General features: G+C 42.6%; 1 protein-coding gene across 2 annotated transcripts in view; it reads left to right on the forward strand.

Annotated features, from left to right (window-relative positions):
- The window catches only part of POLG (DNA polymerase gamma, catalytic subunit), a 59,288-nt gene that overhangs the window by 24,704 nt on the left and 16,540 nt on the right, over window positions 1-18,044 (forward strand). For both annotated transcript variants that reach the window (XM_068275209.1, XM_068275210.1), the window contains exons 12-16: window positions 2,477-2,593; window positions 7,558-7,718; window positions 10,970-11,023; window positions 11,516-11,633; window positions 12,859-12,994. In XM_068275209.1, coding sequence (XP_068131310.1) covers window positions 2,477-2,593; window positions 7,558-7,718; window positions 10,970-11,023; window positions 11,516-11,633; window positions 12,859-12,994 — 586 coding nt within the window. The remainder of the gene's footprint in view (window positions 1-2,476; window positions 2,594-7,557; window positions 7,719-10,969; window positions 11,024-11,515; window positions 11,634-12,858; window positions 12,995-18,044) is intronic.

The raw sequence follows: 18,044 nt of genomic DNA on the forward strand, positions 1-18,044 counted from the left end.
AGAAAAGTGGGTGGAGCCTACAAAAGACAATCAAAATTCACCTATTGATTTTCAAGGGGAATATGTAATTGCTGCCATTCTTGCACTGTTAATGGCACAAACCTTAAACCTGGTACAGTTGGTCATTGGGTGACTGGGGTTCAAATTTAGACAAGGGGGTGGAGCCACAAACAGCCAATCAGATTTGTTTAATTTCAATGCAAATTATTGATGCCAAAGACCGCAAAGCGCACAAACTTGGTCATTGAGTAATTGTGTGTTAGGGTTAGAAAAAGTAGGCGGAGCCAACACCAGCCAAATACATACCTGAACAATGTCAGGAAATCAGTGGGTGGAGAAAAATACAAATTTAATTGGGAAAATGTAAACTGCAGCCATTCTTAAGGCTCATACACACATCAGACCATAGTCTTTGGAAAATGAAAGATCTTAGACCAATTTTACCCCTTTCCATGTAGTATGAGAGCCATACCTACACAGTCTTCTATGGAGCTGAACTCCCCATCAGACAGAAATCTTTGCAAGATGCTGCACACAAAGATGCTGTACAGACACAAAAGATCAGTATCTGCAAAAGATATGTTCCTGCCAAAGATCCGTTGCTGCAAATTGCATTCATAGTCTATGAGATCTGCAGATCATCATACACACCTTGTTTAACTGACATTCATCTGCAGATCAGACAATCATCTGCTGATCTGAAAATCCATCCTGGTGGATCTGATCTGCAGATGAATGTCTGTTAAACAAGGTGTGTATGATGATCTGCAGATATCCTAGACTATGAATGCATTTTGCAGGAACGGATCTTTTGCAGGAATTGATCTTTTGCAGATTCTGATCTTTTGAATGTCTACAGCATCTGTGTGTGCAGCATCTTGCAAAGATTTCTATCTGATGGGGAGTTCAGCTCCATAGAATAGACTGTGTAGGTATGGCTCTCATACTACATGGAAGGGGGTAAAATTGGTCTGTGATCTTTCATTTTCCAAAGACTATAGTCTGATGTGTGTATGTGGCCTTACACTGTTAATGGTAGGGTTCTCAAACTTTGCACAGTTGGTCACTGGGTGACTGGAATTAATATTCAGAAAGGTGGGTGGAGCGTACAAAAGCCAATCAAAATCCACCTATTGATTTTTAAGGGGCATATTTAATTGCTGCCATTCTTGCACTGGTAATGGCAAAAGCCTCTTGCACTGTTAATCACCTGAACCTTGTACACTTGGCCATTGGGTGATTTTGGGTTCAAATTCAGAAAAGGGGTGGAGCCACAGCCAATCATATTTATTTTACTTCAATGCAAATTATTGATGCCAAAGACCGCAAAGCTCACAAACTTGGTCATTAAGTAATTGTGTGTTAGGGTTAGGAAAAGGGGGCAGGGCCAACACCAGCCAAATACATACCCGGGCCATGCTGGGCGTCCAGCTAGTGTACACACACACACACACACACACACACACACACACACACACACACACACACACACACACACACACACACACACACACACACACACACACACACACACACACACACACACACACACACACACACACACACACACACACACACACACACACACACACACACTATATTCTGACATGTAAGATACTTTTTAACCCTTGAAAATCTTCATAAAAGTCAGGGGTCGTCTTATTTGCCAGGTGTCATTGATGCTGGGTGATACGCCCATACGTCCTGTTACCGACGCTCAGATCTCGCTGCTGAGGACTGTAGTGAAGTGGCGCAGGCACACGTGCGAGATCTGAGAGGCAGAGAAGGAGGTAAATAGGATAGAAGGGTGAGAGAGGCATGTTTTATGGGCACATCGCGATCTGTTCTTCCATACCGCTCTGATAAACAGGGAGACAAGGAGAGCTGACCAATCCGCTTAGGGAGAGGGAGAGTTGACCAATTCAACCAGTCAATCGCCTGTATACTGTTATATACTGGGTACCACATACAGTACAGCACCAGTATCTGTTCATACATAGCACCAAATTATGATTTTTTTTTTTATTTGGTGTGCGTTGGAAGAGGGGTAGTCTTATACGGCAAATATATGCCAAACTCTATATTTTAACTGGAAAAGTTGTGGGGTCGTCTTATACACCGGAATATACAGAAGGTAGCACTGTAAATAGAATATGCTTTTTTGAAGAAGGAAAAGGGCATTCAGGATTTTGATATCCATTGGAGTTGCTACATTAGTATGAGAATCTAATTGAACCCTTCATTGGTCACCTATTCTGTTATATTCTGTTCCTTTCTTGAGATATTTTTGCACAATATAACTATAATTCAAGCAGCCCTACTGTATAATCAGCTTAGGAGACTGGTACAGAACAACTGAATCCTGACAGTTTTTATTAAAGCGGAACTGGCAGACTATTTCTGCTTGATTTTCGATCATCATTAAGTTGTTTGTTTGGGTAATTGCATATAATCCACACTTTATTCACTGTAACAGGAGCACCCTGCGGTACATGAGTCTGGCCTGGAGAACTCTGTGTCTCATCACCATGGAAATGGGCCTTGCAGTGATGTCAATGCTGCAGGCTGCTGGTTCTACCGCTTGCCACATAAAGTAAGTTCATAAAATGCACTTATTACACTTTGTTCCAACTCGGCATCCTACAGACATTGACCCTGTATACCAGTTTATAAAGAAAAGACTGCAGCATGTGTGAACTTTATCTCACAGAAGCCAATTAAAAAGTGGGAACATATGAGAAGATGTTATACTCCATTGTATTGTAATACAGAGACTTTTTGTCTATTGTGCCTTTAAAGGGACTCCGAGCAGTGCAGAAACTATGGAAAGATGCATATCATTTTAAAGCTCTCTTTCTCCTCTTTCCAATGATATATAAACCACCGCCCTACGCCTTTTAGTTTTTGCTATTTTCGCGATTGAAATTGCCGCGGCCGCGATTTCAATAGCGAAAATAGAGAAAACTAAAAGGCGTAGGGCGACGATTTAGGTGTCGTCAGAAAGAGGAGAAAGAGAGCTTTAAAATGATATCCATCTTTCCATAGTTATATTGTATTACACAGGCCAACACTTTCCCCAGTGTCAGCAGCTCCATTTAGCAGAATGGAGCTGCTGACTTTAGGAAAAAGTCGCCCTGTGTAATACAATGTAACTGTGGAAAGATGGGTATCATTTTAAAGCTCTCTTTCTCCTGTTTCTGGCGACACCTAAATCGTCGCCCTACGCCTTTTAGTTTTCTCTATTTTCGCTATTGAAATCGCGGCCGCGGCAATTTCAATCGCGAAAATAGCAAAAACTAAAAGGCGTAGGGCGGTGGTTTATATATCATTGGAAAGAGGAGAAAGAGAGCTTTAAAATGATATGCATCTTTCCATAGTTTCTGCACTGCTCGGTGTCCCTTTAACCACTTCAGCCTACAGCTTCGAAAATCTTATGCATCCGAGCAATGTTCACCTCCCATTCATTCGCTAATAACTTTATCGCTACTTATCAAAATTAATTGATCTATATCTCGTTTTTTCCGCCACTAATTAGGCTTTCTTTGAGTAGTACATTTTGCTAAGAATTATTTTTTTTTAAATCCATCTTAACAGGAAAATTAAGATAGAAATGGAAAAAATTCATTATTTCTCAGTTTTTGGCCATTATAGTTTAAAATTAATACATGCTACAGTAATTAAAACCCATGTATTTTATGTGCCCATTTGTCCCGCTTATTACACCGTTTAAATTACGTCCCTATCACAATTTATGGCACCGATATTTTATTTAGAAATAAAGGTGCATTTTTTCAATTTGCGTCCATCACTATTTATAAGCTTATAATTTTAAAAAAATGTAATAAGATACTCTCTTGACATGCATATTTAAAAAGTTCAGACCCTTAGGTAACTATTTATGTAGTGTTTTTTTTTTTTTTTTTTTTAATTGTAATTTTTTTTTTTTTTTCAATACAAAAATTTATTTGGGTAATTTTAGTTTGTGAGGTAAATAGCTAATTTTAGATGTAATATAATGTATTTTTTTATTTAATAAAGGTATGTGGGTGCAGTTTACTATTTAGCCACAAGATGGCCACATTCAAAAAATTCCTGGATGCGAACGATCGCGCATCCAGGAAGTATAAAGAGCCTGGGGAGACTCTGTACGGGCAGAAATACCACGCTCTCTGATGAGAAAGAGTCGGTATTTCTGCCGGGGACTTAGATCGGTGAATGGGAATTATATTCCCATTCACTGATCGGGGGTTGGGGGGCAGCGGGAGCGATCGCGCGCACCACACAGCTGCAGCAGCAGTGCCTATCTGGACGGATATATCCGACCAGATATGGCGAAGTGGTTAAAGGATAACTGAAGTGAGAAGAATATGGAGCCTGCCATTTATTTCCTTTTAAAGAGTAACTGTCAGGCATAAAATAAAAAATCAATTCTTTATTTTTATCTGGTAAATGAGTAATAAGGATGCTAACCAGACAATCCAAAATTTAAAAAAATCACTCTTGTTTTTCTTTTCAATAAAACATTATTCCCCAGTTTCCCTGGATCTTATTTGGTACATCTGCCGCACAAAGGAAGTTGCAGGGCATGCTGTTTTTTTTTTCTTTACTTTCCCTTCAGACTTAACTAATGCAGTCTGATTGGCTAAAGCCTCTTTCCCTCCTGCTTTCCCCTCCCACACATCTGTTCCTTTCTGATTGGCCAATATTTCTCAATGCACTTTCTACTGCAGACATGGGTGGGAGTGTCTGAAGACTGGGAGGGGGGCGGGCAATGATACAGACCGAGTAAATTAGTTAGAAAATTATGTCAGGATTGGCTTCAAGATAGACACAGACAAAATGGAAAGTCCTAACAAGGATGTTCTCTTTATTTACTATACAAGAATCACTAAAATCAAAATGTGGACAGTGCAATACATATGTTTTGTAAGTAGAGCAAGTATTTATCTACTTATATATGTGTTGTTTTTCTGAGATAGTATGGCTGACAGGTCCACTTTAAACAATACCAGTTGCCTGGCAGCCCTGCTGGTCTATTTAGCTGCAGTAGTGTCTGAATAACACCAGAAACAAGCATGCAGCTAATCTTGTCAGATCTGACAATAATGTCAGAAACACCTGATCTGCTGCATGCTTGTTCAGGGTCTATGGCTAAAAGTATTAGAGGCAGAGGATCAGCAGGATAGCCATTCAACTGGTATGCATACATATAATTAAGCTGCGGTGTTAATTACTATTCCCCCTCCAGGTTGCCGTGGACAGTAGAGAAAGATGTAATTTGGCTGTCAGCTGCTGCTAGCGGCAGAATTACCCAGTTTTCATAGTAATTTGTGCTGCGTCTTTTGACGTATCTTGAGTATCAGAAATAACCATCTTTAACCCATAGCCAGGCACGTGCACAGGGGAGGGCTCTGGGTGCTCAAGCACCCCCCTTTTTGTTACAGACATCATTGTGGCCCTTCCCCCGGACTTCTACTTTAACTGCTCAGGCAGGGACTGGCCAGGAGTAAAGGAGGAGATTTCCACCAAGCTGTCTCCCCTTGTTTATTTCACCAGGGTCAGGATCGGTGTGCGCTTGCTGCTGCACACTTAGCTCTCAGCCTCAGTCTTTGTAGCTGCCGCCAGGCCAGTGCAGAGGAGTTGCAGGGAACTGGCAGAGCTGAATTCTTGCTTCCTCTCCTTCATGCCACCTCCTATTTCAGCTAGGCTTCTGTAACTCCGCCCCCGATCTAGAGTCTCCCGTTCGAAGCTGCACACACAGTGCTTGTCATGCACAGAGCACACTCCACAGAAGGCTGGCTGCTGCAGGGTTGACTGAGCCACCACGAGGATCCTGCAGGGACACAAGTCACACCACAGTGAGGTGACACAGAGAGAAGAGTGTCTATCTGCTATGTCAGGAAATGCATACGTGTGTATAGTACATGGGGCATTATAGTGACTTAGGGTAGGAGGGTAGTGGCTGAACTATGGTGGGCAGTGGCATCACTAAGTCAGTTTATAAACTGCATCAGTAGTTCCCCAAACCTCTCTCCTTCACCACAGAACTTGTAGCTAATATTTGGCAGGAAACTTACCTGTACCTGCAACACTAGTGAATAGAGAAGATTGGGCAGTGATCTGGCAATTGCTTCTTCACAAATGTCAGTGCACTAGCTACAGAGAGCAGGGAAGTCCTGGCTGCTGGGAGAGGAGGCTTGGAGGAGCAGAGTGCAAAGGCAAAAGCACTGAAGAGGAGGGAGAGCCTAATCTGATGTCACACAGGTATCTGTCAGACAAGCTGAGACCTTCAGTTCACACACATCAAGGTCCTCACAGCATTGTATCTTCTTCCCCCTTCCTTTTGAACCTATGCTGAGCCTTAAGGTACATGCACACGTCTGATTTTTCCAAACGATCGGTGGTTTGGACTGGTCATTTGGACGTCAAATCGGGAGTGGGTACAAAGGATCACCCGGCTGATAAGGCTGATTTTGACAGATCCGCTAAAACCAGCCTTATCAGTCAAATGATCGTTTGTACACTTGACGTCCAAATGACCGGTCATTTGAAAAAGTCAGACGTGTGTAAGTACCTTTATGATTCCACAAAAAGCTGCCTTCATCTGTTACAGGTTTTGAAGGGAAGCATGAGGACTCATTTCCACTTGGGGAAATTTGCACTATTTCCGTGGACATGATTTCAGACATGGAATTGCGGCCTGTTGAATTCAATAGACTGCTTCCAAATTCTAATGCGGGGATAAATTAGTGCCAGCTGTATTTTATTTGCATACTGCATCCATCTCCATAGCTGTGGGCAGCACAGTGGCATAGTGCATAGCATTCCTGCCTTGCAGCACTGGGTCTCCAGTTCAAATCCCTAGAACTATCTGCACAGAGTTAATATGTTCTCCGTGTCTACGTGAGTTTCCCCCAGGCACTGTAGTTTCCTCCTGCATCCCAAAAACATACAGATAAGGTAATTGGCTTCTTCCCAAAAATTGGCCCTAGACTGCAATGGGCACAACTATGGACATCTTCTGCAACGCTTCATGCAGAAGATGTCAGAGTCAATAATAATAATAATTCATGCAGTATTCGCTGGCTGTTTATGACAGATGCAGGACCTAGGCGCCAACAACATTGAGGAACTTCCAAGAAGCTTTGCATCTGCATGGCAACCGCACCACATAAAAACCTGATGTTATGTAACAGACACACGGCTGCCAGGGAGAGCAACAAGCAGGCCAACCGGCAGAGAAGGGAGTGTGGCTACTGGTGACAGGGCTGACAGTGACTGCATAGCAATGTGGCACCTCTGTCACTCGCACTGTGGGAGAGGGCAGACACCTGACTGTTGACTTTACTACTTGCTAGCACTGTGACGGGGTAGGGGACAGTCTTATTGGAAGAAGATGCCACTGCAGAGAAAAAGGGGGGTGGGGCCCTTTTTTTTAAATTTGAGCACCCCCACTTAAGGATCCTCTGCACGGCCCTGCCCATAGCTGAAGCTCCTGTTATGGCTGTCTTATCATGTGTTCCTTTAGCAGATGTATTCATTGTCTTCTATTTGTAGGATGGGAATGCCAATAACGTGGGTAACCCATTTGCAAAAGATTTTCTCCCAAAAATGGAAGATGGCACCTTGCAAGCCAGTACAGGAGGGACCAGTGCGACCAGGGCTCTGGAGATTAATAAGATGGTATCTTTCTGGAGAAATGCCCACAAGCGCATCAGGTAGGTCCCTGATAGATATGTGTATGTGTAGCTAGGAGACAGGTTGCAATATTCTGATGACTGGAGAAATGAGAACAACAAAAATATGTGATTACACACCGGGGGTGTGCAGAATTCTCTATCACAGAAACAGGCTGGACAGAATGTGAAAAGACCTAATTGAACACCTGTGTTTACTTCTGAGATGGCGACAAATAATGTCACCAATCTCAGTGGTCTATAGCTGGACGGTGGTGGTGGTGGGGGGGGGGGGGGGGGGAAGAGGCATGTCACAAGGCAGAGAACATGCCTCTGTGTCCCATCAGCCCCCCATCTGCCCACCCTGGGTTGTCATTATGGACCATAGCAGTTTAACTTTTTATAGGTCCCCCTTTTAGATAGCCAGGCATAGGTATCCCCAGTGTAGATAGCTAGACATGGGTGTCCCTAGTATAGATAGGTGTCCTCAGTATAGGCAGCGGGCATTACCTCCTCAGCTGCAGCAAAGAGCAGCTCCCCCCGCCTCCTCACTCCCCGCCATCCAGCCTTGCACTGCCGCTAAGTTCCAGGTCCCGGCTTGATGACTTCATCAAGTTGGGACCCGACACTAGAGGCAGAGCAAGGCTGGATACCAGCGGTCAGGTGGTCAGGAGAGGTGAGTTCTCTTCCTTCCTTCTGCCACCGCCGTTGCTTCAGTGATCACTACGATCAGTAGTGATCAGGAGCTATCTCCAAGGCTCCTGATCAGTGAGGGGAGATGTCGGTTGTCATATGACAGCTTAATCTCCCCTCTTAGGTGCGTGTGATCACGTCGGGAGCAGCAGGACTTCGAGGACGTTACAGTTACGTCCTATCTGCAGCAGACAGCCACACCGAGGACGTAACTGTAACGTACTTGGTCCCAAAGAGGTTAAGATGTATGGTTCTATTTCCTTATAGGCCATTCTTACTGTTTTAAATGGAATTTATCAACTGCAGGTTTTCCACACTGGGTGTGACGATGTCCAGAGATGCTGGAAGTCAGTCATTCGGTTCTTGAAAAACAAACTGAAACTACCAGTATCAGACTACACCAACGGTTGCATGCTGGGTATACTAGAGGAGTAGCCATGCAATCAACACAACATTGCTAATCAGGAGGATTTTATACTACTACAGTCAAGAATATTGGCACCTTTATGCCAGAAAGCTCACTACTTCTCCCAGGAAATTGTTGCAAATGCTTTGATATTGTCATGTCTATTTCTTTTGTTGGCACTTGAAGAAAACACACACAAAAATACAAAAACGGAAACAAAAAAATCTGTGTGGACACATTCCACACAAAACTTCAAAAATAGCCTGGGCACGATTATATTTTAGCTGAATTGTACAAAATCATTGCATTTTAAGTATGTGATTCTCCTTTCATTTCTGACATAAAAAGCAAGGGTGTCAACATTTTTGGCCATGACTGTACGCTAGGAAATGTTTCGTTTTGAAAGGTGCCATCTTTAAAAGATTGAAAAATACTAGTTTACCATTAGACTGATTGACATATCAAGCTTAGGGGCTGTCATCTAAATTTGATAAGGTAAGACATGCCTCTTCCATGTCCACGATACCAAAACTAGATATAAATATCAATCTCAACAATGTCTGTACCCAGGCGGTTTTGTTTATGCCTTGATGTACTTAAAGAGGAACTCCAGTAAAAATAACATAATGAAAAAAAAGTGCAATAATTATGTATAAATGATTGTCATTGTTTGCCCATTGTAAGATTTTTCCTCTACCTAATTTACATTCTGAAATTAATCACACGGCAACATTTTTACTGCTGGCAGGTGATATCAGTGGAAGGATGCTGCTTACTTTTTTGGCAGTAGGAAACAGCTGTTATTTCCCACAATGCACCAAGGCTCCCACAGTGTGATGTCAGGACCAAGCTCCTGACATAACACCGTGGGAGGGGTTTCACCACAATATCAGCCATACAGCGCCCCCTGAGGATCTGTTTGAGAAAAGAAAAAGATTTCTCATGGGACATGGGGGCATCAGCTACTGATTGGGATGATGTTCAATCCTTGGTTACGGTTTCTCTGTAAATTGAGTTGATTTCTTTTATGCCAAGGGATAAGGAAACACTGAGTTTAATTACCCTATACCAGTATGGGATAAAATGGGATAGTGTAGGCAACATACTGTTGGTTGTGATATGTCGTTTTATTGTAAATGGAAACAAGCACAACCTGCTAACAGTGGTTTTGTTTAATTTTACAGCAGTTAAACAGGAATTGCTGTTATGTTAAAAAAAAAATCTACATGAAATTATACAGGAACTTAACTGAAAATAACTTCATGAATAATACTGCCTTTTTTCTTGCAATATTACTGTATAAATGATTTAGTCAGTGTTTGCCCCTTGTAAAATCTTTCCATTCCCTGATTTACATTCTGACAGATGGTGACATCTTTAGTTCTGTCAGGTGCTGCTCTGCATCATGTTTGTATACCAAATGTTCCGCAGCCAGTAGAAAAATGATCTGGCCTCACTGGATGCTCTGGGAGGAGACTTCCACATTGCTAGATAGCATAGGCTAAGAATCACTGAAAGGGCAGGGCTACATACCACTGTACAGCAATATATAGCTGTAGGAAGTGTTTCTGATGCTGAAACCTGGATAATTATTGTAAAAGTGGGCATCCTATACAATAAAATGCAAGTGTCCCTGCGTCATCAACTGAATGGTTGTGTGTCCCTAGCTTTTTTGTACTGAGCATGTGCGAAGCCAGGGCAGTTAGGACACAGGACCGGATCTGACAGTGGTTCACAGAGGTTCTCATTGCATTGTGGGAAATAACAGCTTTTTCCAACTGCCAAGCAAGCAGCTCCCCGTGTGCATATACTTCAGACAGTGGTGCAGGACGCACATGTGCGTGCATTGCGGGAGGTAGCGGCTGTGACCTAGCGCCCGTTTTTTAACGGACGGGCCTTTTTACTAGTCCTGAATAATTTACTAACTTCTACTGTCACACTTTAATAAAAATTCTGCTTGAAGAAAAAAAAAGTAAAAAAAAAAACAAACAGTTGCATGCAAGGCAGAATTATTAGGATCTCATTCACCATCTCTAGTGCCACATATGGCATGCATTGGGTACAAAAATACTGAGGCCATTGATGCAGGGATTACCTCCTGCCAACTGCTCTAACACATTGCATGCCAGTGACTGTGTTATATAATTGTATGATGTATATGCATTGACCTGTAACCCTCTGCTCTGTATTCCAGTTCTCAGAAGGTGGTGTGGCTGAAGAAGGGAGAATTGCCTCGCACTGTCACTAGGTATTATTTATCAGTAAGAATAACTTGCTCTGTACCCAGGAATGACTTTAGAAACACTGCATGGTTGTGTGCCTGCAGGAATTGTACAGAATTACAGCGGACCTGAACAAAGAACTTCCTCACTGCTCTAAAAGATACACAACAGCATAACAACCTTTTAAAGAAAAACATTTCTTTGTTACAGCTGATACAAATCCTGCAATACATCTGCAGTGTGTCTACTTCCTGCTTTCATTGAAGCAGACATATTAACATCCTGTGTTGACCAATTAGGTGCTCTCCCATGGCAGCGAGCTGATGCAACTGAGAGATCAAATTACAGTTGTGATTAGTCACAGAGGAGTGGGAATTAGAAAGGCTAAACTCTATAAATACATACAGGGTGCATTTCTCTGTTTTCTGTGTAAGAGTTCAGGTCCACTTTAACATGTTACCTGTGTATTTCCATCATGGAGTGCTGTGCTTCACTGTTGCATTTCTGATGTATTCTAGGAGTCCAGATTTTGATGAAGAAAACAAGTATGGTGCTATTCTCCCCCAGGTGGTCACTGCTGGAACCATCACACGCAGAGCGGTGGAGCCCACATGGCTGACTGCCAGCAATGCACGGGTAGGTGACCATTGAAGTCAGATGTTCCTCTTACAGAATAACACCATGTACATGGGAAATGAAATCTCACATTTGCAGTTGCTTCCCAGCCACAGCAGACTAGTATACACAAATCTAGGGCAGCAAGGCTTGTAGGGTGCACTACATTCCAGGAGAAGTAGGGCCAAGAGAATTGACGTGAAACCATTGTGTGGTTGTAGACTGGAATACAGAATTCTGCAGATCGGAATGTTGGACTTTATGATTGTGTCTGAACAAAGAAAGTACTCGACCCGTTTATGGCAACAATTGATAATTACCTTCCGATTACTTACCTGCTCGAATGATCACGTGAGGAAAATATTGTACTGTTAATGAATACGCATGTATGAGGTCTGCTATATATGGCTTCCTCACTGGGTAGCTGCAGGAGCAGCCACACGGTATGCCCTATAGAGAGTTATGCCCTCCCCTAGGTTTCCTGCTTGCCAAACCAATCACTGCGGCTCTCACTGGGGCTCCGCAAGGGAGCTAGTGTGTACCAGCCGGGCATCAGATTAGGGTATTACCTAACGGGACAACTGAAGTGAGAGGGACATGGAGGCTGCCATATTTATTTCCTTTTAAACAATACCAGTTGCCTGGCAGCCCTGCTGATCTCTTTGGCTGCAGTAGTGTCTGAATCACACCAGAAACAAGCATGCAGCTAATCTTGTCAGATCTGACAATAATGCCAGAAACACCTGATCTACTGCATGCTTGTTCAGGATCTATGGCTAAAAGTATTAGGGGCAGAGGAGCAGCAGGATAGCCAGGCAACTGGTATTACTGAAAAGGAAATAAATATGGCAGCCTCCATATACCTCTCACTTCAGTTTTCCTTTAACTAACATATAATGCACCTGGTGTCTGATTAATATTAATTACCGTGCTCACTTTTTTTTAGGAATCTATCTAACCTGTCAATGCTCCTTTCATTAGATTCTTTAATCAGAAATAATACAATGTCAAAATATACAGCATTCTTTGTACAGTGTGCCTTTCACACTGTTGGGTAAACAGTGACAAACATTTATCTGGTTAGGCTAAATCATGTTCATTCATTTTACACAATTAAAATCTGTTCCCCTATACCCTACCCTTAGTTGATCTAAATATAAAAAAAACCCTTCCAGTTTGCCCTGGTAAGGAAGAGAGAAAGCTTTTCTTTGTCCTCTGCATCTTCTGATGGACTTTATTTTTACAGGCAGACCGGGTGGGCAGTGAGCTGAAGGCCATGGTTCAGTCTCCTCCAGGCTACCATATCATTGGAGCAGATGTGGATTCACAGGAGCTCTGGATAGCAGCCATTCTTGGAGAAGCTCATTTTGCCAGAATTCATGGTATTTTATTTGTTACAGTTTCTTTTCCTGATGTAGATTAAGGTTTGGTCCACACTTGTCCAGTTGCAGATCGGATCCGTTTCAAACGGATCAGTTTTTCTAAAAACTGATGCAAAACTGATCAGTTATTCAAAAGGTTGTCCTTTTGTAGCATACGTTTCCAGGCCGTTTAAACGCATGTCCTTTCTTCATGTGTGTTTCTATTGGATAAGAGATGATGTTGAGGGGAGGAGCAGGCAGTAGGCAATCCGTTTTTGCCTCTCTTTAGTGTGCAAAAGTTCTCTGTGTAGAGGAAGATCCGTTTTTGTGTAGCCTTTCACTACCCCTCCGTGGATCCGGGGTCCATGAAAGACCTGCAAATCCGGACTCTCCGTTCAGTTTTTCAAAACTGATACCGTGGATCCGTTTTTTTTCAAAAAGGGCAAAAAAGCGGAGCCACGGATACGTTTTTTAAACAAGTGTGAACCGACCCTTATACCAATATAAAGTATGTGTGCGGTGTACAGTGGTGTGCAAAAGTATTCGGCCCCGTCCTTGAAGTTTTCCACATTTTGACACATTACTGCCACAAACATGCATCAATTTTATTGGAATCCCACATGAAAGACCAATACAAAGTGGTGTACACATGAGAAGTGGAACGAAAATCATACATGATTCCAAACATTTTTTACAAATCAATCACTGCAAAGTGGGGTGTGCGTAATTATTCAGCCCTCTGAGTCAATACTTTGTAGAACCACCTTTTGCTGCAATTACAGCTGCCAGTCTTTTAGGGGATGTCTCTACCAGCTTTGCACATTTAGAGACTGAAATCCTTGCCCATTCTTTGCAAAACCGCTCCAGCTCAGTCAGATTAGATGGACATCATTTGTGATCAGCAGTGTTCAGATCTTGCCACAGATTCTCGATTGGATTTAGATCTGGACTTTGACTGGGCCATTCTAACACGTGGATATGTTTTGTGTCTTAACATTGTTGCCCTGGCTTTATGTTTAAGGTTGTTGTCCTGCTGGAAGGTGAACCTCCGCCCCAGTGTCAAGTCTGCATTTCTGATCAGCGCTCTCCTTGTTCGGCCTGTGAGTTTAGGTGGACGGCCTTGTCTTGGTAGGTTTACAGTTGTGCCATACTCCTTCCATTTCTGAATGATCGCTTGAACGGTGTTCTGTGGGATGTTCAAGGCTTTGGAAATCTTTTTGTAGCCTAAGATTCTTTAAATTTCTCAATAACTTTATCCCTGACCTCTCTGGTGTGTTCTTTGCACTTCATAGTGTTGTTGCTCCCAAGATTCTCTTAGACAACCTCTGAGGCTGTCACAGAGCAGCTGTATTTGTACTGACATTAGATTACACACAGGTGCACTCTATTTAGTCATTAGCACTCATCAGGCAATGTCTATGGGCAACTGACTGCACTCAGACCAAAGGGGGCTGAATAATTACGCACACCCCACCTTGCAGTCATTGATTTGTAAAAAATGTTTGGAATCATGTATGATTTTCGTTCCACTTCTCACATGTACACCACTTTGTATTGGTCTTTCACGTGGAATTCCAATAAAATTGATTCATGTTTGTGGCAGTAATGTGACCAAATGTTGAAAACTTCAAGGGGGGGCCGAATACTTTTGCAAACCACTGTATATGGTGGCCTTGTGGAAATGGCTGTGTCTAAAAAGTACTGTATGCATCTTCAGCAGTCTGTTGATGGGCTTTCCGGATATGTCTATATGGGTAAAGCCACTGCCATTTGAATTACACTTGCACAAATTAATTAACTGTACTAAGCCAGGCTCTCCTCTGTATTGGAAAATTGAGACTGAGGTGCTTCAATAACTGAATGTTCTTCAGTCTGTCTCAAAAACATGAGACCATCAGTGTCATCCAGTCACCTGGTCTGGAGAGTTCTAAAATCTAGGAAATCATAATCTGGCATTTAATATCCCACTTAAGAGTTTAGTGGTGGGATGAATTTTGTAAGACAAGGATGAGACTTTGATTTTCCTATTCTAGCTTTTAGACAACTAAGTGACTGGAGAGTGTAATGGTTAAGGGCTCTGCCTCTGATACAGGAAACCTGTGTTTAAATCTTAGCTCATCCTGTTCGCTAAGCCAGCACTTATTCAGTAAGGAGTCCTTGGGCTAGACTCCCTAACACTGCTACTGCCTATAGAGCATGTCCTATTGCCTGCAACTCAAGCGCTATGAGTCTGCCAGGAGAAAGCACAGTATAAATGTTATTTTTCACATCTCTACCTAACTTAATACAAACTGTCTGACTTCATTCTGACTATGACAATACCAAGATAAAACCATGCAGATGTAAAAGCTGCAAACTGTGCAGTCACATTAAACAACCATTCCTTGCTAGGCTAAGTCCACACTGTGCCACTTTGGTGATGCACAATCTGCTGTGTCTGGTCTTTTCTGTTCTTGTATCAATTGGTATCTGTCAGAGAGCAAGGGACACCATAGTGGAAATGTTCAGGGGCCAGCAGTAAAAATGTTGCCATATGATAAATGGCAGAATGTAAATCAGGGAAAGGAAAGCTTTTACTATGAGCAAACACTGACTAAATAATGTATACATAATTATTGTAAAAATGAAGCACTTTTTTATTCCATTATTTTCACTGGAGTTCCTCTTTAACACTAAATGTATACTTAATTTACCCCCCTGGCAGTAGCTAAACCCACTGGGTCAAAATGTCCCAATCACAATCATTAGTTTGCATAGTAATGTGAATTTTCCTTGTGAATGAATGTTGGAGCAATCTGGAATTGTTATCTGATTGTCACGGACTGGCTATGGTGGCATTACATTCTGGAGTCTGCTGTTGGTGAATTTATTAGAGTCTGCGATTCTGATTGACTTGCATGAGAAATTCCAGTGTTAAATATGTAACTAAAACACTGTTAGAGATTTGCATAATTATATGTGAGAGCGCTGCAGTTTTTTTCCCTCCTAAAATGTTTCAGTTATTATTTGTCAGCCATTGACGGGAAATGAAAGGCATTTATGTCGTCCCCCCCCCCCCCCCATATGTTTCCCACTCATCACTTCTCTTATGTGATTAATTATCCTACACGCATGTCATTATCTGTCTCTCCCTATTCTGCTCTAATTATATCTCCTCTATCCTCCAGTTCATTATCTTTCCTCAATGAGTCCCATCACTTCCAGTTCCAGCAGTCTCCTCTTCATAATCCCATCAGATTGTTACCTCTACCCTCTTTATGGTCTTACACCTCTTTATTATGCCTTCTTCTTTGTGTAGCATCTTCCATTACTCATGCATCTTCCCTGGGTTCATTTTCCCTGGAAGCACCACGGGAAGGACATGCTCTTTCCATTTCATTGCTTCAGAGCTTTGGATTTGCACTGATTCAAAGTGCTGGTCTAATGAGCTTCACATCACACTACACTGAAAGGGTTGTAACTAGTTCTGGTATTGGAGGCATTAAAGGGCCACAACTCCAAAAACCTGTAAAGCGGATCTGAACTCAGAACCTTCTCTCTGCTCTAAAAAAATAAGCAACAGCATAAAAAACCTTTAAAGAAAAACATGTTTTTGTTACAGCTGATATAAATCTGCAGTGTGTTTATTTCCTGCTTTCATGGAAGACGACATAGGGCTTACATCCCATGTTTAAAAATTACCTGCTCTGCCGAGACAGCCAGCTGACACAGCTGAGAGAGCAAATTACACTGATGATTAGTCACAGATGAGGGGGAATTAGACAGGCTAAACCAGTGCTGGGCAAACTTTACACGGCGCAAGCCACATGCTGTCTGCTGCATTTCTTAAATTCCTCCTGGCAGCCAGTGTGTAATAGGCTGGCACGTCCGGACGTTGTGTAATGTGACGCTGGATTCGGCATTGCAGTGAGTTTTAAGTTCCCTCATTCTGCCCGCTACTGACTCTGCAGGGAGGCAGGAGAGGAACCCGGACGTCTGTCAGTGGGCCGGATTAACAGCGCCGGCCTGCGGGGTGTAGTTTTCCCAGCGCTGGGCTAAACTCTCTAAGTATTTACAGGGTGCGTTTGTCTATGTTTTATTTCTGTCTTGTGCAAGAGTTCAGGTCCACTTTAAATGTAAAATTTTACACTTCAAGAACATGTGAAGCTCCATAGACAGGAAAGTTGACCGAGACTGAAAAGGTCTGCCTATTTTGTTTCCGCCCATCTTTGGTCTATTATCTTGTCGCCTCTCCGGATGACTCTTTGGCTTGAGAACTTCAGCTGACAGACATTTATTAAGGGCCAGTTTACACTGAAAGCACTGTCATTGTGCCAGTTGTCATCCAGACATTGTGCCATGCAGTGTAATGACAATGCATGCATTGCAGCACACAGTGCACTGCTGCATGTATTTTCAGTGCACAGCTTCAGATCTTTGGATTTGCACTGATTCATAGTGTTGGTCTAATGAGCTTTATGGAGTGTGATTTCAGGTTGCACTGCAGTTGATGGCGGACAAGACAAAGAACAATTATATACATTTATATCGCGCTTTTCTCCTGGCGGACTCAAAGCGCCAGAGCTGCAGCCACTAGGGGGCGCTCTATAGGCAGTAGCAGTGTTAGGGAGTCTTGCCCAAAGTTTCTTACTGAATAGGTGCTGGCTTACTCAACAGGAAGAGATTCGAACCCTGGTCTCTTGTGTCAGAGGCAGAGCACTTAACCAGCACACTATCCAGCCACTACTAGTGCATAGTAATGGAGTGTGGTTTCAGGTTGCACGGCCTTTGGACGGTATATAGTAATGGAGTGTGGTTTCAGTTTGCATTGATTTTGGATGGCACATAGTAATGAAGTGTGATTTCAGGTTGCACTGCCTTTGGATAGTACCTAGTAATGGAGTGTGATTTCAGGTTGCACTGCCTTTGGATAATGCATAGTAATGGAGTGTGATTTCAGGTTGCACTGCCTTTGGATAGTACCTCGTAATGGAGTGTGATTTCAGGTTGCACTGCCTTTGGATAGTACCTAGTAATGGAGTGTGATTTCAGGTTGCACTGCCTTTGGATAGTGCCTAGTAATGGAGTGTGA

This window comes from Hyperolius riggenbachi, chromosome 3 (assembly GCF_040937935.1).
Source record: "Hyperolius riggenbachi isolate aHypRig1 chromosome 3, aHypRig1.pri, whole genome shotgun sequence".
Lineage (NCBI taxonomy): Eukaryota > Metazoa > Chordata > Amphibia > Anura > Hyperoliidae > Hyperolius > Hyperolius riggenbachi.